Here is a 24,379-nt window from a genome sequence, read left to right as displayed (position 1 = left end):
GGTGGGGCTTGGGTTGGCCGTGGGTTGGGGCGGGTGATGACACGTGGAATGCGAGCCCCCCCCCCCCCCAACTGCCTGGTACGTGTCCGCGGGGTATGGTGGGGCGTGGGTTGGGCTTGGGTTGGGTGCACCGCGTGGCAGGGTGGTTTATAAAAAAAATATATATACAAAATTTAAAAAAATCACACAAACATTTATAAAAAAAAACATACAACTTCATTATTTATAAAATTACATAAACCTAAAAATTACAAAATAAGAAACCTAAAGCGTTAAATAAATTTCAAAAAGGTCCATCTTGTCGAACGCCTTTTTTTCCTTGCCGCGAAACTCTATGTTCGCCACCGCCACCCGGTCCTCGTGGCTTAACTCGCCCCCGGGAATGGCTTCGTAGTAAGCCTTGAAACGGTCGAGCTTGGGACGTAGCTCGCGCCATTTATGTTGGCACGCGTTCATGTTGTGGCGGTCGTTACCGACGTTTAGTCGGTAGGCCGCGAAAGCTTCCGGCCAATATTTGGTTTGGCCCGGTGGCCGCCCCTTCATAGCGTCAACGACGCTTGTGACTAGGGCAAGTTCTTCGTGGTGGGTCCAGGATGCCATAGCGGGTTCGTGGGATGTTGGGTTTGTGGTGACCGGCTGGGGCAGCGGGTGGGTTTTGTCGAATTTTTGGGACCATGGTGGGGGTTGGGATGGACCACCCGGTTGGGGTTTGGGGGTATTTATAGAGGATGTTGGGGTTTGGGTGACCGGTTGGGGTGACCGCTTGGCCAAGCCAACGGTTTGAATTTAAAAATTCAAAACTTTTGGGATGGCCCGCTATGACGTGGCGGGTGAGCCAATGATATTCAGCCAACTAGGATGGCCAATCCGCCCCACGCCTGGCTTGAAACCCATGCCCCAAGGGCCACGCCGAAACCCATGCCCACCCGGGGTGGTGGCTTGGGCGTTTTCCCGCTACCCACGCCCAAACTCTCGCCCCATATCCCGCAGTCTTACTTCCAGTTAACAGGTTGTTACGGTCATATTAGTATAGGGACCTTAAATGTAACTGCAAATAGAATTGGGGGTTTGTAATACCCTAATATGGTACTTAAACATAAGAAACTTGGTAGCCATAAATTGAATAGGGTTATCAATCTTGCTTGATTACAAATTTGTTATCGATCTTGCTTGATTACAAATTTGTTTCGTATCACAGGTAGTAGTGGGATTCCCGGTGCCAGGCGGTGGAGATTCGGTCAGTATCAGTTTGGATTGTTACTATAGTGACACTTGCTGGTAATGGAAAGAAAAACCTAAAAAAATGAAGTCATGATATGTCCAAAAGAACATCAACACTCGCTTAACATTGATCGAAAACCTAAAAAACGAATGTCAGTACCAGTTTCGATAATAACTAGAATTAGTATCAGGTACCGGTACCGAGCCCATTTTTAAGGATTTTCGGTACAGGTACTGGTACTTATTTTAGGGGATTTTCGGTACCTGTTGGTATCAAGCTCATCCTAATATAATATGTCTGTGATGAAGCCTTCGGTGACAATCGGTGAATATTTTTGGGAAAGGGTGTTTCTGGTCAGGGCCAGTTTTCCCCGGGTCCCATCTGCATGCTCTAAATTATTTTATTTAAATACTCTGGTTGCAATATAACTTATAAACCTGCTGTTTAAGAAACCTCATTATGTAATAACTCACAAGTATTAGCTTATAAGAAACTCATAGAAAAAACTATCACAAGTTTCATTCGATTAACAAACACGACATGAATCAAAAACCGCCAACGGGCATACCATGTCAGCCAACTTCCGACAAAGAAACGTGACATGACTCAAAGACCGCCAAAGGGCATACCGCATAACAGCCAGTGCTGGTATTCATTTCCTGGCTGTTTTGTCAAGAATCTCGATATATTTCTTCGGGATCCCGTATTGTTCAACTAGATATCTTGCAAGAACATCAATCACCCCACCTTGAACCAAAACCTCATGTCCCTTCTTCCCTGTTTACAAAAGCATTTGCAAAGGTTATAATTATAGTTGTTAATGGCGAATAGCGACAAATAGCAATAAGGTACCTATATGCTACATAGTGAATAGCGATAAATAGTGGGCGCTATTTTATAAATAGAGATACACTAGAAAAAAAAAATATTTTTTTATATGTAATTGTATATTATATCAAAATACACTGGTATATACACTATTTTAGATGTATATTTAACAAAAACCGAAAATCCAGCTTTTTTATAGCTATATTTAATTGCTATTTATATTAAAAAAACAAAAAAATAAATAAACTGTCGCTATTATCGCTATCTATTGCTACAAACCTAATAGCGAGCCTAGACCTATACGCTACGTAGCGCGCTATAGCGATCGCTACGCTCGCTATTGAGTATTGACAACTATGGTTATAATTGTTTCTACAGAAACTAGTAGATTGTTAGCATGGGCAAATAGTCAAATTCCATTTTATAAAAAATGCTTTCATACTCCATATTTAAAGTATGAATTTCCGACAAAACATGAAAATTCGTGGGTTTGGGTTAAGTCTAAACGAGTTTAGGTCAGTTTCGGTTCGAACCTGCAAACACATTTAGCTGACCGTCATTGTTCGGTTGACATGGTGAGTTCGCGGGTTGACCCATTTAACCCGTTTATTTTTATAATGTAAAAAAAAAATTGACATAAATTAAACTAATTGTTTATTGTATGCTAAAACTTGAAGATAAAAGAGAAAAGAGCATAAAGTTTTATAGTTTCAACGTAATTAATTTATACACATTTGTGTGTTTGGTTGTAAATTTGTAATTATAGAGTATCCAAAATTCCGGTTAAACGGATTATGTTCATGTCAACATGCGAAGCTCGCGCTGCAAACACGTTTAGCTAAGCAAGTCAAGGGTCCACAGAGCGAATTTGCGTGTTGACCCATTTTACCCTTTTTATAACTTTTTTAAATACTTTTTCAGGTCATAACTTAAAATTATTGTTTATTTTATGCCAAATAGAAAGAGATATGACATAAACTTAAACGCAACTCAATTTACATACATTTGCATTTTTTGTTGTAAATTTGTAATTTTGGACTATTAATATGCTTAACAGAATAAAATGGTGTTAAACATGTCGTGTTACGGTGTTAGTGTTCAGATTCGTGTCAAATTTCCGAGTTCAACCCGCGAACACAACCCATTTAACACCCCTACACATTTAACGATCTATCATAATTTCGGTTAAACCATACCTGGCAATTCCGATACAGACGTACTACAAGCAAACTTCTTTTGCAATTCCGATGCCAAAGGTTCCGCATCAATCAAAAACGACTCCATTCCCGTAAGTTTCGTAACCTTCTTATTTCCTTGTCTTCGTTCAGTCATAATCTGCATTGGTTTCAACCCGCCTTTTCTTACAACGGTTTCTTTTCCTCTAGTAACTTGATGATGCGCTTGCATTCTGTTTACAAACGTCGGCGCCAAATCCTTTTTATGTATCTCCGAAGGGTACGTTGATCCTTTCTTAATAGCTCCTTTGAATAACGCGTCACATAAAATCGCGTCTAACACCACGATTGACTTATTTGTCGGTTTGACCAGGTTTTCTTTTTCGATGTAAGCGAATACGACTTCGGTTGCTTCGGATTGAGTATATAGTTGGCGGGTATCGGCTCCCACTGATGTGAAAATTGGATTTACGTGTACGCTTGGTTTGTAAATCTCTATAACTTCCATACGGTTGTTGGTATTGGTTTCGTTAACGGGGTCAACGGTTTGTTCTTTTTGCTCGACTTGCTGCTTTTCAGGTTTGAAAGATGTGTAATCGGGATGCTTGCGATTTATTGTCAAAACCATAACTTCTTTTTTATGCTTATCTTCTTTTGATGAAATCTGAAAGTGATGTAAATACAACATGAGATGAGGATACCAGAATTTATTATATATACAAAAGCATGTATGTATACAAAAGCAGAATTACTCACTTGTATGTTCCTTTTTTCCAAATTTTATAAAAGACTAAATTACAAAAATCGTCCTTTATGTATGTCACTGATTGCAAACTGTGTCCTTTGTCTTCAATAATTACAGAAAACGTACTCGGTGTTTGCAAACCCTTGCAAGTTATGTCCTTTAGCCCTAACTTAGTTATTTTTTTGTAGTTAAATCTGACCAAATGAACCCCACATGAGGGTATTTTGGTCATTTTACTCCTATGTGGGGTCCACTTGGTCATATTTAACCACAAAAATACCCTCATGTTGGGTCTATTTGGTCAAATTTAACCACAAAAATTAACTGAGTTAGGGCTAAATGACATAACTTGCAAGGGTTTGCAAACATCGAGTACGTTTCCTGTAATTATTGAAGACAAAGGACATAGTTTGCAATAAGTGACATACATAAAGGACGATTTTTGTAATTTACTCTTTATAAAAACACAATATTTCATGAATTATTTACAAACATACATCTGTATTAAATGCAAACCATATGGACCATCCATGTACTTTTGGCAAAGGTTGGGGACTAAATGTGTTACAAAATGCAAACCACAAGGACCATGTGTGTACTTTTGGAAAGCTAGAGACCAAATCCAAAATTTTGGTCAACCACAAGGACCATTTGTGTACTTTACTCAAAAGAATAGCGTTCAAAGTATATTACCAGTCCTTGAGAAGTTTTTGATTGTAGCCACTTAGATAGCTTTTTGTGTGACGACTTCTTAATATCCAGCACGGTGCCAGGTGGCCTACAAGGTAAGACATGATTCGACCTACAAATGCAAAAAAAAAAAAAAAAAAAAAAAAAAACCAATAAAATCAGTTAAGTAAAAAAATTGTTATATAAAAAGAGTAAAATGCCATTTTCGTCCCTAAGATTTGGCCAGTTTTGCGACTTTCTTCCAAATGTTTGTTTTTCGCATCTGGATCCAAAAGATTTGAAATCATGTTATTTTCATCTGACTCGTTAACTCCATCTATTTTTCTCCGTTAAGTCAAGTGTATTACCGTCTTTTTAGACATTTTTTTATTAAACGAAAAACACTATAAGAAATAAAGTCAGCAGAGGTGGATCTTTATTTCTTATAGTGTTTTTAATTTATTAAAAAAAAGTCTATAAAAAGACAGTAATACCCCTGACTTAACAGAGAAAAATGAATGAAGTTAACAAGTCGGATGAAAAATGCAAAAAAAATACCAATAAAATCGGTTAAGTGAAAAACTTGTTATGTAAAAAGAGTAAAATGTCATTTTCGTCCCTAAGGTTTGGCCAGTTTTGCGACTTTCTTCCAAATGTTTGTTTTTTCGCATCTGGATCCAAAAGATTTGAAATCTTGTTATTTTCATCTGACTCGTTAACTCCATCTATTTTTCTCCGTTAAGTCAAGTGTATTACCGTCTTTTTAGACATTTTTTTATTAAACGAAAAACACTATAAGAAATAAAGTCAACAGAGGTGGATCTTTATTTCTTATAGTGTTTTTAATTTATTAAAAAAAGTCTATAAAAAGACCGTAATACCCCTGACTTAACGGAGAAAAATGAATGAAGTTAACAAGTCGGATGAAAATGGCAAGATTTCAACTTTTTGAATCCAAATGCAGAAAAACAAACCTTTGGACGAAAGTCGCAAAACTGGCCAAACCTCAGGGATGAAAATGGCATTTTACTCTATAAAAAAGTTAAAGCACTTAAACAAATTTGTATGACACTTTGATCACAAGCGCACACACACATATAACATAAGTTCGCAATAGAAACTATCACTTAATTCTTACCATAATGTGCTTCCAGCAATAGGAAGATCTTTATCCTTGAGTGTTGTATAAAAAGCTTGCAGAAGACATTTATCCAAAAGTGCATCAACATCCTCAACCGAAAGACTAACTTGCTCCTCCGTAACGCCCTTATCACTTTCCGTCAACTTCAGATCACCAAGATCAGTAGTCACTTGTTGGTCAACATTCGGGTTTGACTCCGTTTTTGAAGATGAATCCGCATGGCTAGCATCTGCGTCATTCATAGCCACCTCTGATTCTATGTTATCCGCATCATTATCGTGATCACTGGCGACTTCAGTATCGGATTGCTGAGAAGTAGTCGTTAAAGAAGGATCTTCGAAGACGACGTCTTCTAGAAAGCCAGCATTCGGCACATATCGGGCTTCAGCTGATTCCCTGACAAGATTTTCATAGAAAATAAATATAGTCACATAAATCCCCTAAAGGATTACATGTCAACGAGTTATGTCTATAGAAAGCCACCCTGATCCATTGACCTAAAAACGGGTCGATATTAATTAGCTATATTTTCGAAAATTAAATGGGTCTAGCATGATCAAAATGCTTACAACTTCCTATAGCTTTTACCAAATAAATTAGATTGATATTTTAAAATAAGAGTAAAATGCCATTTTCATCCCCTGAGGTTTGGTCAGTTTTGCAACTTTTGTCCAAGGTCTGTTTTTCCGCATTTGGATCCAAAAGGTTTGAAATCTTGCCATTTTCATCCGGCTCGTTATCTCCATCCATTTTTCTCTGTTAAGTCAAGGGGTATTTTTGCTATTTTTGTTAACTTAAAGGGCAATTCGGTCTTTTTCACTTTATGTACAAGCATTTAGCATAATGTACAAGTATCCAAAAGACCGAATTGCCCTTTAAGTTAACCAAAAAACCAAAATACCCTGACTTAATAGAGAAAAATAGATGGAGTTAACGAGCCGGATGAAAATGGCAAGATTTCAAACCTTTTGGATTCAGGTGCGGAAAAAGAAACCTTTGAACGAAAGTCGCAAAACTGGCCAAACCTCAGGGACGAAAATGGCATTTTATTTTTAAAAACGATAAGTTTTGTGAAATAATTACCAAAGTGCATCCCGGTAATGATGGCTTATCTTTAAAGCCTTTCCACGAAGACCGGCTTTTAGAGCCTCGGAGCTACTCATGTAGGTAGATCCCACCTATCAAGATAAAAAAATAAAAATACTTTATTATATATATCAATTATCTATATGTATTATAAAATATGAAAGAAGAAAAGGGTAGAAACTTACAGCAATTGGAGCTGGATTACCGGGAACGATAACAGCCCATGGTTCACCAGCTGAAAACTCAGGGAGACCCTCGGCAGTTATATGGATGCCAGGAAACATCAAATCTGCCCCTCCGATTACGTAACGTGACACTTCACCCCCTTTTAGAATGAAAGCAGGTAGAAGATGCGGAACCTTCCATAGTGCATAAACTGCGTTTTTAAGATTATAAATGTCAGAAAAAGCCAAAAATATCTCATCCGTTTACATGTTCTCGTGAAGTAAACAGTTGATATAATAATATAAAAAACTAGTAAACGGTGAAGTAAAAAGTTGATATAATAATATAAAAAACTAGTAAAGAGTGATTGCTTCTAACATGAATATGTTGATCATTTACAAACAAAAAGAACAAAAGAAGAAAATCAGGCCACCTATAGAAAGTAACACAAAACACCCAAAATGTAGACTCAACATATATACGTTTAGAGTACGAACGTATGCTTAATATTACCATGTAATAAATACACAAAATTGACACAGGAAAAAGAGAAAAAAAAACCTAAGTAACGTAAACCTAGTGAATGCGTAATCAAAACTAACACATACAAGTTCACAAATTGTCATACTAATTTACCCTCAGTCCAATGCATAAAAAAACATTTATTTCCTTTATTATTTAGAATATATATATATATATATATATATATATGAATAAAAAGGAGACCCTATATGGCATCGTAACCAAGCATTAATTTCAAGATCACAAAATTTAAAAATTTAAATCATGAATTTAAGTAGCTAATAGTATCATAATGATTGTAGATGCTTTAACATGAACAACTTTTAAATATTTGCCAATTTTACAAATAGCTGATTGTATACCTGTTGGAAATATAGTTGTGCCTCTGCTATCAACATCAAAGAACATTGGCAATCCACCTTCCAAACTGTAGATAAGAACACGGTTTGGCTGCTTTGAGACAGTTATCTCTACCTAAAATAAAAACAAAATAAAATAGTTATACATGCTACTTCCTTAAGAACTACATTCTACAAACTAGTTATAAATGCTACTTCCTTAAGAACTATATTATACAGACTATATGAAATAAATGGAAACTATATTCCGAGCAACCATAAATAAACATCATATGTAAGCAAAAGTGGTTTAGTGGTATGATGCTTGCCCCTCACATAGTTGTTAATGGCGAATAGCGACAATACCAATAAGGTACCTATATGCTACATATCGAATAGCGATAGATAGCGGGCGCTATTTTATAAATAGAGATACACTAGAAAAAAATTATTTTTTTATATGTATATTATATATTATATTAAAATACCCTGGTAGATACGCTATTTTACATGTATATTTAACAAAAACCTAAAAATCCAGCTATTTTATAGCTATATTTAATTGCTATTTACATTTGAAAAAAATAAAAATTAAAAAATAACTGAAATCCCGCTATTTATGACTACATACCCTGTAGCGACCTTCAACCTATACGCTATGTTATTGGCTATAGCGACCGCCATTGACAACTATACCCTCACAAAAGTGGTGTGGGTCCAAATCCTTGCAAGTGCAACGTTTGGTGGTACTTGGGTGTAAAATATTATTGTTCGAAAAAAATATGTAAACAAAAAGCAACGTTTTTAACGGCAAACTCTTACGTAATCAGAATCACATTCGCATAATCAAATTTTTCTTACGTTGGAGCGAATTCAACTTCAATAATCAAGTCACATAATACAACAACAGCAACAAGCGTACCGAGTAAATGTAAATCCCACCCAATAAATTAAGTCACATAATGACTAATACTTTCACATTTAACACAATCATCATCAGTTTCCATCTTTAACTGTAATTAAACTGTCTGTAGACATTCCAAAAGCGAAAATCATAACCAAATGACAATAATACACATCCAAACACCAATTTGTTAGGGCAAAATCCTTTACTGGCTACAGTTTCGTTTAACAAACAAACCAATTCAACTCAGGCAGCCACTACTCCATTCAACTAAAATAACAATTGAATCAATACAGAATCAAACAACAACATCATGATTCACCACAATAACGAAGTGTTGCAATTAAGATTAAGGAAGGGAAAAGAAAAGCTAATTGATTACCGAAAAAGAAACAGACCTTAGGGGGGATTAAGATGTCTAGGTCGGAATCGGAAGCATTGGGGAAGCGGTCTTTGATTGTTCGCTTCAATTTCTTACGGTCAGCACCCGATAATCGTTGTTGTGATTTTGCTTCCACTGATTTCTTGAACATTTTTTAATTGAAATGGCTCTGGATTATTGTGTTGTTCGGTCAGTAGTCTGACAGCAGAAAACCAAGGGTATGAAAAGGTGAAGCTGATGATGAATCGCTTTGGAGGCGCTTTACCTAATTTCCCCTTGTTATGTATTAGTTATCGTTACAAGTCCCTCAAATTCTTCTGTTTTACGTATTGAGACCCTGTATTTAAAGAACACACCTCCATAATCGTTGTTTCGGATTATGAAGACAAGGAGAACTCGAAAGGGAGCAGACGGGGGAGACACGGAGGTGGTGTGTTATGTGCTAAAACCATTGCAAAGTATGAGACTTGTCCAACATTGGTTTAATGAGCAACCAAATGGGCTCTCTCACCCACCAGGCTAGTCTTTTGAGCTAAGTTCTCTTGTTTGATATGTAACATGGTGGGGGTAGAGACGGAGGTGGTGGGAGTGGATGGGTAAACAATCGAAACCACACTACATCGCCATAAAAACCACAACTGGAGAGGGAGGGTTCGAGAACTCTCTGTTATAAAACGAATTCGCAACAACCTTAGTTTGAAACCATCTCTTGATATACCCCAACCACCATAACCAACGAAGCTTCCACCCATCGAATTCCCCCGACAACCTGCAACTATCTTTCAGTCAGTTTTTTTTTTTTTTTTTTTTTTTGCAAATTTGGGCAAATTAAAGGAGGAAATTGATGAATGACGAATTGAGGTTGTTAGGATGAGAAGAAGGAATCTATAAATTCGATTTGAGTGTTTAGTTGGAAAAACGAGGGACACTTAGGAGAGGGTGGAGGGTGGTCGGTGAAAGGTTGAAGGAGTGGGGGTGTGTCCACATGTCACACCCAATCGATGGCGGAAACTGTTAGTGCATATTTGTGACAACAACTTTTAGATTTGGGTCTTTCGATATCTTGTAATTAGTAAAACGATAAATGGTTAGTGGGTTTAGATTTGTAATAGTTAATTTGTAGTGATTGGGCCAAACCAAACCTACATAGGGGGGATGGAGGCGAATTGGGCCTTGCCCAGTTCGAAGCCCATGTGGTAACCCTAGCCCATGTTGCAAACTTGTCATATATAAACAAGTCTTTGTATTAGGGTTTAGGTTGATCACCATAATCACTAGAGACTAGAGAGAGAATTCGTGAGAGAGAAGCTTGGACGAATTTGTGTGGGTAGGGATCTTGATTGATTGTAACAAGTTTGATAGATAATCATTAAAGATCAGTTTGTGGTGATTTCTTCTTCTATGATTTTCTGTGATAATCTGATCTAGAGGATTCCGCACTCTAGGTTAGATAGATAATTCTATAAAAGATCAGGATTAAGGGACCTACAATTGGTATCAGAGCATTAGGCTCTTGATCGACTCGTTTCAGAATTGTTTGCTACAGAAAACTAGGGTTTTAGGAGGTGTTGGAGGTTGGTTCGTATTTTGGAGGCTATTCTAGGGTTTCAAATTTTGGAGTTTTTGAAGACTACTTGAAGAACAAGGGATTTCGGATCATCAGTATGGATTTCGGATCATCATTCATCGATTTCGGGTCATCTTTATTGATTTCGGATCATCAGTGTTGATTTCGGATCGTATCTGTTTATTTTGGATCATAATTGTTGATTTCGCATAATCTCTTCTAATTTCGGATCATCCTATTTCGGATACACTGTTTCGAAAGGCATTCTGGATAGCAACTATTTCGGATACACAATTTCGGACTGTTTCGGATAAGGACTATTTCGTACTGTTTCGGATAAGGACTATTTCGGACTGTTTCGGGTATTATTGTTTCGAATTACTGTTTCGGATAAGCTTTTTGGATTACTATTTCGAGAAGAACTGTTTTTGAAAAGGTGGAACTTTAACCAGCTGATGTATTCGGTATTAAACGTATTTGAGTGCAAAATTTGATCTGCAAACAATCTTAGCAAACCGACTGCACGGTTAGATTCGTGTGATTTTTATGACAAAAAAGGCACGAAAATTCCGAAAAAGGTTTTGGACATAATTTATATAATATCAATTAGTAACATTGCTATGCAATGTTGCTTGTACTCTTTGCAATAAAGGTTGTATGACAGTTAAACTCAAAACTATGTGATGTTTTGTAATTTTGTGGTTTGGGTTAGAAAGTCACACACTTTCCTTTTAACACTCCTCTCTCTCTCTCTCTCTCTCTCTCTCTCTCTCTCTCTCTCTCTTAACTTCCAGATTCTTTATTTCTCTCTAGAAACATGACACCATTGTTACCGGTGATAGTGGCTTTCACCGCCGATCTCCGTCGTCCTTCTTAGTCTTGGTGTCGACATATACCTATTGTTACTAGCCAATCTTTACACCCATTTTCTTTGCCCGACAGTTTTTGTTTGTTACGGTTTGAGAAGTCGTCGGTCGGTGGTGATGAAGGCGGTGGGTGAAGCACTAGGCCAACTGTAACGAACCATTATAAATTTGCAAGTTTGGGGTGCATTGTTGTTTAAGAGAAAACCGTGTGTTGTTTTTGTGGTTGTGGTTTGGGTTGTGTTGTGTTTAAAAAGTCACACCCACTCTCTTTCTCTAAAGCATTAGATTCCAGTGGTGGTGGTCGGCCAAGCCATCGGCCGGTGGTGATGAACCCGTTTTGGACACTTGGTGCATGCGAGTGTTTTAGCCGGTGATGATGGTGGCCCGCGCGCTACTTGGCATGGCAACTCCGGTTGCAGCCGTAGCGGCACTGAGCCGTGCTTTGTTGATGATGACAATGAGGATGTTTGAATCTGAGTCTCTTTCTTTTGCGATGACGATGATGATCTATAGATCTGAGTCGATTGTTTTTATGTTTTCGGTTTTTTATGGTGGTAGTTGAGGTTCTCACGGTGGTGGTGGTGGTTTTGGTGTTATTATCCAAAGGAGACTATTCAATTCAAACCTGATTATGAGTTTAAGTTGGTTATTAAATCCGACTTACGAAAAATAGAAACCAAGTATGTTTACGGAATTCTTTTTTAACATTCTTAGAGATGATTATAACATTTTTTTAAGATTTAATTGATTATATAACCTACATTTTCATTGATTCATATTAGTGTTCTTAATGATATTTAACTAATTTTAATTATTATGGATTTTTATGACACAATATTTATCATGTTTTGTAAAACGAGTTGTAAAATACTCTTGTGGGATTCCTGATGTATTGGAAAATACATCGGTATTTGCGTCTAGTTTTAGTTGTTGGTTATTCGTTTTTAGTATCGGTTTTAGGTAGAATGTATATACTTTTGATTGTTTTGTGTTTTCAGGTACTTGGAGCTGAAACGTGAAAGAAACGAGTGAAATATGACAAGAGAAATTGTCGGGTCAAGAACCGGGAGTTCGTGAGCGAAAGTAAGTCAGAAAAAGCAGTTCTGGAGTGCCCAGGCGGGCCGCCTCAGCTTACAAGACATTCCCAAGCGGGCCGCATCAACTAAACAAGGATTTCTGGAGTTTGAATGGTGCGCGGCCCGCGTAAACTTACCACCATATGTGAAGCGGGCCGTGAGGGGTTTGTTTACGTAAACCGACTTTAAACAGCATCAGTTTGTAGGGTTTTTGGGGATTATAAAAGGAGATCATCATCAACAGCCGTGATTATCATCCCAATTACGAATTTGGACGAACTTTAGGCGATCATAGAGGCTGTTCTCAGGCGTTTGAAGGCTCGGGACTGCTGGGAATCATTGTTGAAGCACAGAAGCACACGGGATTGGAGTTCACGGGTTTTATAATCTTGTTTCTCTTGTTTTCGTTTGTGTCTTGTTATTTGATGATGAATTCTGTTTTGACCATGATTGACACTATGTTTTTAGACATGATTATTGGCTAAATTTCTGTTACTACCTAGACATGGTTGAATGATTGCTTAAGTTTTGATTATTTTTGGATTTATGGAAGCTATGGATTGTTTATAAGTTGTAAACGGTTTGTTCTATCAGTTAGATGTGTTTGCGTGCTTGATGTTATTTGAATACTGATTATTGCTTCGTTCGAATCTTGGTGACGGTCTTTATCACGGAATAGAATCGGGCTAGGGTTTCAGGTTTTGGTGAGTGTCTATATCACATAATAAACCTTAGATCCTTTAGGGTGAAAATCTAGTAAGTAACCTTAGTAGTAATAATTGGTAATCTTATAAAATCAAGTGTTCTACTAATCATCAATAGCTGTAAGGTGCGAGATTATTGCTAGGTCTAAGTGATTAAACCGCAAGGTGGGTCCTTCTTAGGAAGTTAACCTTTTGGCTGCTGTCTAGCAAGTCTAGCTGAGAAAACAAACCTATCCTAGGTTTAGGTCTCGTAAGGGAGTGAGCCTTGTAGGATACTTTTATAAACCCATTTAGATGTCTTGTAAAGGAGTCTAATAACCGGTAAATTAACAGCCTTTAGGGGATCTTAGCGCGCTCTTGAGAAGGATTAGGGGTCCTTAGATTTCCCGAGGGGTGAGAATCCCAAGATCCCGGTTCCATAGCAGACAACTTCCATTTATAATCAATACTAAAAGCAATCAGGATTCCTGTCTAGGTAGTTCCTTCATCATCTTTGAGTTCGGTTTTCGTGTGAGTTCGTGCCGTGTCCGTCCGTTCGTCTAGTTAATTTAGTTTAATTTTAATTATAATTTTAGGATTTTTAGAAACCCCCCCCCAAATCAATAAACAATTTAGTGTGTCGTGTTAGTTTAAGTCTAGATAGAGTCGTAGCGTAATTAGTAGAGTCTCGTGGGTTCGACACTCGGACTTACTTTAGCTTTACTACATTGATCGGTTCACTTGCCGATTGTGTGGTTTAGGGTTTAGGTTGAGTCTTAGTTTTATAAATTTAAAGCTTAGAGAGTCTAGAATTAGGGTAATTTAGTTAGTTTTATTTGACCCATTTTCAGCACATCAATTCCTGATTTACAAAAGGATATAATTAAAAAAAATCAGCACGGAAATATGGAACGAGAGATGGTGAATATATAGATTAAACAAAAAAAAATTCTAATCTATATATATTAATAAAGGAGATGATTTGGGCTATTTGTCCTTGAATGGTGAAGCCAAATTGATGATGTGGCAACCATTGCTTGAGTAGAATGTGATTTTGGGAGGGAAACAACTCTAAATACTCCCTTTTTCTTTTGCACGCGGGATCCGTTTCTTTTTTCGGGTCAGAATCTGGATTTGAGTCACCCGAATATATAGTCTCTTTTCCTTTGCCATTCCTAACCCTAATTTCCTCCTCCAACAATTGATGCCACTGCTCTGCCGACATCATCTCCTATTTCATATTCTTCATTAAGAAATTTGAGGATTCTTCTTCGTGACACCATCTCTATTGAAACCCTAACTTCACCTTCTTCATCAAGAAATTTTTGGTTCATTGTTTTGCATGTTGCTTGCTATGTTATAGAATTGATGAGTATATCAATCGCTATTTGTAATTGAAACCCTAACTATCAAAAAGCGATTCTGATTCCATCAATCTTGCCTAAAATCTGGTGTGTTCTTCGATCTAAACAGGTATCTACTTAATCGTTCTCTCTTGGTTTCTTAAACGTTGGTTGTTCTTTCTCATTAGTTTCTTCATATATGTAGTTTGATGTCTTCATAATCCATTTCACATTTTCGGGTTTGATTAGGATTTATTTTTATTCAGATTTCGTTTTTTTACGAATTAGTTTCAGTTATGGCTTTTTTTTCCAGATTTATTACATTGATTTGTTCAGACTAGGGTTTGTTTTTTATCAATTGTTTTCATTGATTTGATTTTACTTTTGATGTTTATCTTACCGTTCGATTCCTCTCCATCAAATTTTTTTGTTAAGATTAGGATTTTTGATTAATTGTTTTCATTGATTTGATTTTACTTTTGATGGTTGTGGTTCAAGGCACAGGGCGGCGGCTAGGGTTCCACCACCACATAAAGCTGACACTTCACTCTCATTGTTATTGTTTTACCATACCCGGATTTTGACCCGACTACATAAACTCCTTAATTAACCTAATTACTCATTCGCCTCATTCAACAACGCTGCTGTGCAAAACACGGTATGATTTCGAAATTCTCACATATTATTCAAATTAGTATGTTCATCTAATAGATTTTGTTTGTATTTTCTATAGATGTATACTCGATTATATCGTAATGAGGGATTTTAACATGCCTTCGCCATTCTATTCTTCAATCATGTAATAAATAATTTTTTGGCTAATTGTTAATGGTTTTGTTAATATGTTATATTTTTTTTCACAAATTGCAGGTCGGCATCTACTTGGTTTTGCGATGAAGGTAATCATCAAATCCTAATTCCATTTGGAATTGACGTAGTCTGATTTTGGTACTAAATTGTTGCGTAGTTTGATTGTATATTGGTTATTTTAATCGTTCTTAAGTCTTATTTAACCATGAGAGGACCGATTACAACACTGGAATTGACGATTGTATATTGGTTATTTTAATTGTTCATAAGTCTTATTCATTTATTTTAATGTTTCAACCTTTTTTATTCATGCCTTTGTTCTTGATTGTGGGTTGACTAGAGTGTCTTTCCTTTACTAACACAAATTTACATGTTTGTTTTAGGTAAAATATGATAGATTTGGAGACAAGTTCTTTGCAATTCAAGAGTTTATTGTAAGATTGTCAGATTTTATTCACTGCCATTCTTGGTGCCTTTTGATTAATTATAATATATATTGATTATGAAGAATGCTCGACTTTATTTATTTAATAGTTTTTGTTTTATATGATTTCTAAAGGATATTTGTTACAGTTGATACTTTTGAAACCTTATTTAATTGAATAAAACGGATCAAATTTGATAAAGATCTAAGTATTGATTTTTACTTTTGTTTTTTCCCAGATGTGGGAAGGAAAACTAAAAGAGGGGATTATAGTGGAGATTGTACCGCCAAAATCATCTAAAACAGAGGTCCGAAGGTTAAAAGATGGCGAAACTATTGGCAAGAGTACACATTTTGAGTTTTTTTAATTTTCTTGCGTATACGAGTTTTCATGAAGAATTGAATTGTTGGCTCCAATTTGAGGAAAAAAAATGTCCAGCTTTTTTAGCTTAAAAAGATGGTGTTTGCTTTAAAAAAAAAGTTCGTGACTAATGAGAATGCGTTAATGAGTGATGCTAATCTCAACCACCATGTATTTATCGGGTAGTTAACGAACTTACATTGTGATTCTATAGAAAGGTCGTGGCTGTAGCAATAGTTAACCATCGCATCACTCGCTGGATAATTAGTTCGTAGATAGACGTATGGGGGTTGCTGGTTTTAATGGTCAAGATACTCAATTTTTCCCAGTGGTGTAAAGGTTTGTTTATGATACAGTTCACAATGCCAATTTTAATTAAAAAAAATTCTTGCCACATTCATTCTTTTTTTTCCTTCATTTAAAACTGATCTTTCTCTTAATGTACCTGTAGGATGCAAGTGGAATCATTTACACAGCAACTGTTGTCTCTGTTACAATCTCCCAATGTGGAGGTATGCTTTTATTTATGCCCAGCATCCATTGTGTATTCTTTAGTGAAAGTGTGAAACCAGTTCATGCTAATCTTTTATTTATTATACACGATGAGAGTATTGAAAGAGGCACTTATTTTTTTATCAATTGAAGTAAACTTGAACTTAATACTGATTTCTTCATGTTATTTCACAACATTTGAGGCATGTTGAAAATTTGGTTTAGTTGAAATACATATATTAACCCGAAAGGGAACCAATTACTTGGAAAGAAAAGTTATGTTATTCCACATGAACATTATGTGAATCAGGTGATCTATTTTTTAAGTGGACAAGTCATGTTTGATTAAGAATCAGATAACCTCTCATACTTAATGGGCATACTTAAAAAGGTTGACCCATAAGATTTTTTTCGGTCAATACAAATTAAAGAGATGAAACCTAGCCTACATGGGAATTATACTTAGGTGAAACATACGACCTTTTTATACCTTTTTTAGCACTAATTTAAAGCCACACCGTTGTGATATTAAATATGATTTTTACTAAAAAAATTGAATGTTGTTGGTTATCAGGTGTATTTGATACATTCACATAAGGGATGAGCTTGGCACCAACCGGTACGGACCGGTATTTGAAGGTAAAAACCGGTACCAAAAACGTAAAATGTTGGTACCGAATCGGTACCAAAAATCAAGTCCGTTCGGAAATTTGATATCGGTTTCGAACCGGTACCCGATACTATTTTCTCATCCGTAATTCACAGTGAAAAGGCGTCTTCAGTTACTAGAGCTATAAGTTGAATGACATTATGTTTAAGTCATATATTCATGTATTTAGATTAAGTTATTGATATACTGACCTATTTTGATCTATTATACCTGATGCTAATGTATGGTGGTTCGGGTCTGCCATGACATGTATTACATGTATGCTTAAAAATTAGAAAAAAATAGTAAGTTTTCTAATCCATGTATTTCTGGTAATCGTGTATGCTTTAATATCACAAGCTAAGGGTGTACGGGGTGTAAGAGTGGAATGCATTCGGTGACCCCATTCACCTAAGGGGAACACCGCCGCCATCCCTTAGGTGAGTGGGTGAGGGGAGTGAAATGGATGGGGGTTCACCGAAGAGAGGGGAGGAGAGAGGGAGAGCTTGACCAATCAATGCTTTTCTTTTTTTTTTTAAAAAAAAAAAAACATTTCACCTAAGAGGGGAGTGCCGCCATCAATTTAGGGTGTTAGAGGAGTTTAAGAGGGGAGTTGACGTGGCACACGAGGATTGGTTGGGCGTAAGAGAGGGGACTCACCTCTTAGGTGAGCACCCCTTACACCCTAAGGAGTGAGTAACTAAGTTTCTAATTTAATCTTAGCATTTCTGGTAATTAGTCACACACAGACATTATTTTTGGAGTTACCAAAGAAGACTGGGTCTTCTATTAGTATGTAAAATATGGAATTCGGGTAGAAGTGGTTAGGTAATGGTTTTGTTCACATGAAGAACATAGCATCAGTAAAATATGTGTGCTTTACTATATCCCTAAGATTGATTCCAATGTCCAGTATGCGAGATGTTTCTCTTCAAAGCTCTAGGAAGAAACTAGAATTGACGGGTGCTGGGGTTTTCTTGTGACGTCAGCCCGAAGCTCCAATTGAGCCGGTTGAGAAATGAGGTATGTTGTTTCCATTGCTTAAGTTGTTGCATATGCTACCATGAAAAGAAAAAAAATATATGGTCTTCGATCTTAAATTGACTTTTTACCAACTTAAAATTTGGTCCCTTTAATCCAACAGATCATCATTCAACAGTTGTGCTTATCAAAGTAAGTGTAACTTTTTTGATAAATGAAGTAAAGAAAACAAAGTAAGGGTAACTTACTAATAAAGTCACCAAGTTGAACAGTAGGGTTGTTAATATAAGGTTTCAATATTGATTAATAGGTGTCTAAATATTTTATATAGTTTGTGTTTATGTCATGTTAGGATTTTAACTAAATAAAGTTAATCATGATGATCTGGCATTGTGAAATGATGTTGAGTTGGATCAACTTGCTAATGGAGAATTGGACTCGAAAGGGCGTTAGACTTTTATCCGACTTGCAATTATCAGGTATATATTTGTTACATAATATTCATGTTTTTCAGTTGAAATGTTGTGTATATTGTTGAACTTTATCAAATTTGATTAAAGCCTAATGTAGTAAAAATTATGTACAGATTGTTAATTTTTGTATTATGTATTCTCTTTATTTGTTAAGTTGTATTTTGTGATTATTCAATCTATGATATTTAGCCTAATAATACATTATTATGTATTGTATTAGTTCGTTGATTGTTATTTTGTGATTATGCCATGAATAATATTCATTATAATAATTCATTAGTATGTATTGTTTGCATTTGTTAACAGCAATGGTTCCTGGATTTGTCAATATTATTATGGACGCTTCAACGTCTTACCTGGTGTATTTCATGTTACACAAATTAGTTTTAGTTATTACTTTTATATATTGTCTTAACTTTATTTCAAATTTTACTAATATTAATTACATTTACAGCCATTGACACCATCTAATACTATGGAGAATGATCCACATGGATATGTTGTTGGTCTGTTGTTCTTAAAACAGACGAAGGTGACCTTTGGACTGTTGTTGTGAGATAGACGTCGTCCAGATACCAAATGTGTAATGGTTGGCGTACTTTTGAATTTCTTCGTCGTTCAAAAAAGTGGGTCAATGCAATGGTTTAGTGAGTTGGGTTGTTGAAAACAAGGGAATGAGGAGTATGTATGTTGCATGAATGGAAAAGTGTGAAGAATCAATGTTTACAGCATGGGTACAACTTATGGATCATAAGGTACAACTTTTATAGCTCTAAACTTGATATGAAGATGTACAATTGGGTTTGGCTTCTAAATTTTATAAACAGACCCAAAATGAGAACTAATGATGGCCCAAAAGTTGATTTGAGTTTTATATTATAAGAATGTAGGGTCAAAAATAAAAGTTGGCTTTTTTTTTGTTAGAGTTGACCGAAAAGTCAATAGAAGTAATAAAAAAATATCTTGGTTAAAGATCTATGCAATTTATTGATGCATGTGGTAAATGGGTCATAGCTTAATTGAGCCTCAGAGTCAGAAGTACATTGGAAACGGCCATTGAGTTCTGGTTCGATCCCCCCCTACCCAAGTGTATTTTTGAAGGAAAAAGGTCAAGCCCACTAGGTTAGGGTGTGTATTCTCATTATGTATATGGTGGTTTTGTTTTTTGGTAACCATGAGAACCTGTTACTAGAATACTCACAAGATCCCATTATGCATTTATTTATTTTTTTCTTTGTGTTCATCAGGTTGACAAATGATAACTAACAGATCATTTATTTTAGATTTGCTTCTTTCAGTAATTCTTTACTTTGGCACCATGGGTTCATTTATGATTTATGTGAGTTCTACTTCATCAATTCTTTACTTTGGCACCATGCTTTCAAATTTGCTTTTTTTTTTTGTGTTTATTATATACTTTATCTTGGATGGTTTATATAATTACTAATTTGCAACATGGATGGTTTATATAGTAACTATTCGACTTCAGTCTTCTATGGTTACCCCTTCAAGAGTGGTTCAGTATGATGATGGTACATTGTACAGGTCTATGTGATTATATATGTTGTTTTGAATTTTTGAAAAGTGTTCATGTTTGATCTTTTGGTTGCAGACGGTGAAAGATGGAAACAAATTGATTTTGATAAGCAAGGAGCGTATTTATTTAAATAGGTGAAGATAAAGAAGTGAGCGCAGAATGCATTGTGCTCATGGGTGAGGGCGTACAGCGTGCATCGCGGGGAGTTGAAGAGTATATTCATTGTGAAAAAGCTTCATTTGAGACACGTGGCGAAAAGTTTTGCACTGAAGGAGCAGCCGTCCGTCACTGGTGGGGAGATCGGTTCAGAAGAAGCACACAGAAAAGAGGAAAAGGACACACAAAGTAAAAGAAGGTTTGAAAAAGAAGAGAAAGATGGCAAACCTGGAGGAGGTATATTCAATTATTCATTTGTTTTTGTTTTTTTTTATTATTATTAAAAAGGAAAAAGAAAGAAGATATATAAAAACGGTTGGGGTGTGACAGGGAGATTGAGTTGGCAAATGAATGGTGAAAGATGATTGATGGTGAAGGTGCAAATTGCAAGCAAGCAGCTGGCTGGCTGGAAGGAGAATAGAATGAATGTTTTGACAACCACCAAAACAAGTAATTATATTACATTACTGAGAATGAGATGATGGATAATGTTATTTGAGTTTCAATTGATAATTAGGTTCCTGTTAATACTTTGCGTTTCTTAAATTGGTGTAATGTTTGGTTTTTATGCAATTGAATTTGGTGATTTCAAATTGCTTAGGTGTGAACAGGTTCATGTTAGTATTATAGATAGCTCGATAATAATACATAGTTATATTAAGCCTCTAAGAATTAATTTATACTTTGTACTAAAAGGTCTAGATTTAGGTTTCAAATTGGTACTTCCTTTGAGATACAATCATCTAATGCCTTTGTTATGACATAAGTTTTGTGGTTTATTAATGTTGGTCTTTTTGGAGAAATGTCGGTTGTTATCTAGAAGAAAGAAAGACTACACTTTCATTTTGAGCATATGTCACTCTCCACATGTGGTTGGTCAAATAGAAACTCACTTGGTGATTTCATTTAGTATTTTCAATCTAGAAATAAGACTCAAAATAGTTTTAACTTATTGCAATGAATATGTGAGAGAGAATTTTATATAGGATTAGACGATAGACAACAATGGAAACTGATTGATTTGTAACATATTTGCATAATTTGTTTTTAGATTGGCAGATCCAAAAGGAAGCCCCTTTGAGGTTAAAAGTGTTATTTTTATACTTTTATTTGTTGTAAATTAAATTTTCCTACCCGGAAAATTTCCGGGTGATAACCTAGTCTTCCTATATAATAAAGGAAAAGTTATGTATGCCAGGTGTCCTCATATCCAACCCCCACCCTAATTTAATCTTAGGTGTTAATTTCTCACAATTTTGATTTAAAAAAAAAAACTCAAACAAAAACATACGCATAAAGGCTGGATAGAAAGTCAACCATAAAGACAAAATTTCTTTTTCATCTTCTTACTGCAGGTATTCTTTCCCCTTCATCTTCCTTTTCCTTCCTTCCCTCTTTATCCCTCTGTATTCATTCCACTTTGAGCTAGGTTTCAAAAAACCCAAAACAACACTTCTGAATCTCACTTTCTGACTGAAACACATATCACACAGTCACGTCTTTGCATAAAAATCCAATTCCTATTCAAGAAACACAAATCTCTCACAAGAAACACAGATCCTACGGTTGTGGTTGATTTTTAGCTATTGAAGGAAGGGGTGCTGTTGATTCCGGCGTAATTAAGTCGGAGCAAACACTTTAACCGACAGTAAGTTTTTATTTCTTTCTCATCCCGTAAAAACAATGTTATGATCTTCTCACACAAAGCATTTGATGTTGATTCCGTTATGTATATGTAATTTTCTAGGGTTTTGTTCCACTTTTGCTGTTTTTAGAATAGAATTCTTTGGTTTATATGCGTGTTTCCGGTGGAGAAATTGATGTTTTCTGGACAGAATTTTAGTTACTGTTGTATCAGAATATTATTAGGGTTTTGTGATTTTATTCACATTTGCTGTTTGTCAAATTGTTTTCTGTTTGTGTTTATTTTTGGGGGAAATTCGATGTTTTGGGAGAAAGTAATGTATTTACAGTGAATTGCTAGCTATGCCTCAAAACACGATCACTTTGAAAGTGAATTGTCAATTTTGTTTTTTTTTTCTTTCTAAGAAAGGGTTATGTAAAATTGGTATTTTTTTAATATAAAACTATTTTGTTTAAAGTGAATGTTGGACATTTTAGTTGTTAATTACCTCTTCTTGAATGGTAAAACTTGTGACCGCTGGATAAAAAATCTTTTCGCTGATTTGTTTCTTGTCTTAAGTAGGAAAAAAAAGATGTAAGTATGTTATAAACATGTTGAATTGATGGTTAGTGTTAGTTTGAGAATAGAAGTTCGACATTGATCCTAAATTCATCAACTTGTCAAAAGAACAAAAAGTATTAATTAGATGATATTTGGACATAAATGAATCGAACCCACAGATTATAAGCAATTGAAACCTGATTCATCTTTTCACAAGCATTTCCACTTGAATTTCTTGAAACTTCAACTTCACAATGTAGTTTTAAATTACTGCTCTTCATGTTTTCATATTGTATTTTTTTCATATGGTGGTAATCAACAATTTATGTTCATTTCAACATGTTTTTTCCCATCAGAACAATCAGCAGACATACGTGTCTGCCTGGCCCACCATGGTGCGGTCCGAGCTAGCGAGCTGATCCAACCACGAGACGAGTTGAGAAGCACTATGACCCAAATCAAAAGCGACGTCCACGCAATTGGTAAAAAATGTCAGAAAACTCCACCGTCAAGGAAAAAACCAAACCAACTCCGTCACCAAGGCAATGGTGTTAGCTGCCATCGCCCTTGCTGCTATTTTTACGGTTCCCGGTGGGTACAACGATGATGGGCTGGCGGTAGTGGCCGACTTGACGTCAATCAAAATCTTCTATCTTTTCAACGCGATGGCTCTTTATACGTCTTTAGCGGTTGTGGTGATTCATATGACGTTGGGAATTAGAGGTGAGAAGAAAGCCAAAAAAGACAAGTGGTTTGCACTTCGGTGGCTTTTATGGCATCATCTTATATAGTGGCGGGTCGGAAGCATGAGTGGGTTGTCGTTTCTATTACTGTGCTTGGTGGGGCTATAATGTTGGTGGTGGTTGGATTGATTATGTGCTATGTGGGTGAATGGAAGATAATGCGGTCATTGGGAAGGTTGGAGAAGATTGCAAAAAAAAAAAGATGGACAAATTCAAGCAAAAACTAGAAGCATTCAAGTATGAGATGATTTGAGTTATGCCACTATGTTCTATGCCACTGTTTATGCTACTGTTTCAGAATATGTTGCTTTGACTACTTGACTCCTTACTATGTTAATGTCTTATTAACCTTTAACATTATGATTATGACTTCCTTAGTATTGTTATCAACTTCTATATCTTGATTAATACATTATCATCTTTTAGAGATTCATTAATTTTCACCATGTAATTGTTATGATACCGCACGGGCTCCTCATCAAGCAAGAAGACAATTTAATGGATTGACTTGTGTATGCTGATAGAAAGACGATAGCCACGATGAGTGTTAGTTACCAGGTATCGACATATCACTTGCTCACAAGGAGATGTCGATATGGTACCATATTCTATATTCTTATGTTCCCCTTAAAGTCAAAGGGAACAAAATGCAATCTCAGCCATTGGATGAAGATGAAATTAAATCCTGACCCTTATAATTCAGAAAAAGAAGGGGAGGTTTTTTTTGTTCACCTTCTAGAAGGAGCAGTTACAAAAATTTAGGATGTTGACTTCTCCACATGATCATGCAACCGTTTTGCAGTTGCATATTAACACATGTGATTATTACAATTTTTGACAGACCCACTTTTGTAGG

General features: G+C 35.9%; 1 protein-coding gene and 4 long non-coding RNA genes across 7 annotated transcripts; 4 read left to right on the top strand and 1 right to left on the bottom strand.

The window, feature by feature from the left end:
* Positions 1-1,647: 1,647 nt before the first annotated feature.
* Positions 1,648-9,439, bottom strand: LOC110894866 (eukaryotic translation initiation factor 2D). The gene is made up of 8 exons (XM_022142094.2): positions 9,194-9,439; positions 7,916-8,027; positions 7,052-7,242; positions 6,864-6,958; positions 5,778-6,176; positions 4,664-4,772; positions 3,247-3,889; positions 1,648-1,999 (listed from the first exon to the last, which is right to left on the bottom strand). The coding sequence occupies exons 1-8, from the start codon at positions 9,326-9,328 to the stop codon at positions 1,875-1,877; spliced, it is 1,809 nt and encodes a 602-aa protein (XP_021997786.2). The 5' UTR covers positions 9,329-9,439; the 3' UTR covers positions 1,648-1,874.
* Positions 9,440-14,625: 5,186 nt separating this feature from the next.
* LOC118487195 lies at positions 14,626-16,195 on the top strand. The gene is made up of 5 exons (XR_004880715.1): positions 14,626-14,842; positions 15,211-15,370; positions 15,583-15,611; positions 15,906-15,956; positions 16,186-16,195. It is a non-coding gene; the product is annotated as an uncharacterized LOC118487195 (long non-coding RNA).
* A 38-nt stretch (positions 16,196-16,233) lies between these two features.
* LOC118487194 lies at positions 16,234-18,427 on the top strand. Of its 2 annotated transcripts, XR_004880714.1 has the most exons (4): positions 16,234-16,291; positions 16,522-16,646; positions 16,759-16,819; positions 18,362-18,427. It is a non-coding gene; the product is annotated as an uncharacterized LOC118487194 (long non-coding RNA). The 2 variants fall into 2 exon arrangements; XR_004880712.1 differs by lacking the exon at positions 16,234-16,291 and having other exon boundaries at positions 16,337-16,646.
* A 1,049-nt stretch (positions 18,428-19,476) lies between these two features.
* On the top strand, positions 19,477-21,188 carry LOC118487193. Of its 2 annotated transcripts, none has more exons than XR_004880711.1 (5): positions 19,477-19,657; positions 20,186-20,241; positions 20,375-20,434; positions 20,515-20,832; positions 20,926-21,188. It is a non-coding gene; the product is annotated as an uncharacterized LOC118487193 (long non-coding RNA). The 2 variants fall into 2 exon arrangements; XR_004880710.1 differs by having other exon boundaries at positions 20,150-20,241.
* Positions 21,189-21,981: 793 nt separating this feature from the next.
* Positions 21,982-23,954, top strand: LOC110894865. The gene is made up of 2 exons (XR_002566779.2): positions 21,982-22,243; positions 23,137-23,954. It is a non-coding gene; the product is annotated as an uncharacterized LOC110894865 (long non-coding RNA).
* Positions 23,955-24,379: the final 425 nt, after the last annotated feature.

This window comes from Helianthus annuus, chromosome 2, assembly GCF_002127325.2.
Source record: "Helianthus annuus cultivar XRQ/B chromosome 2, HanXRQr2.0-SUNRISE, whole genome shotgun sequence".
Taxonomy (NCBI): Eukaryota; Viridiplantae; Streptophyta; class Magnoliopsida; order Asterales; family Asteraceae; genus Helianthus; species Helianthus annuus.
This window is presented reverse-complemented; position numbering and strand designations above follow the sequence as displayed.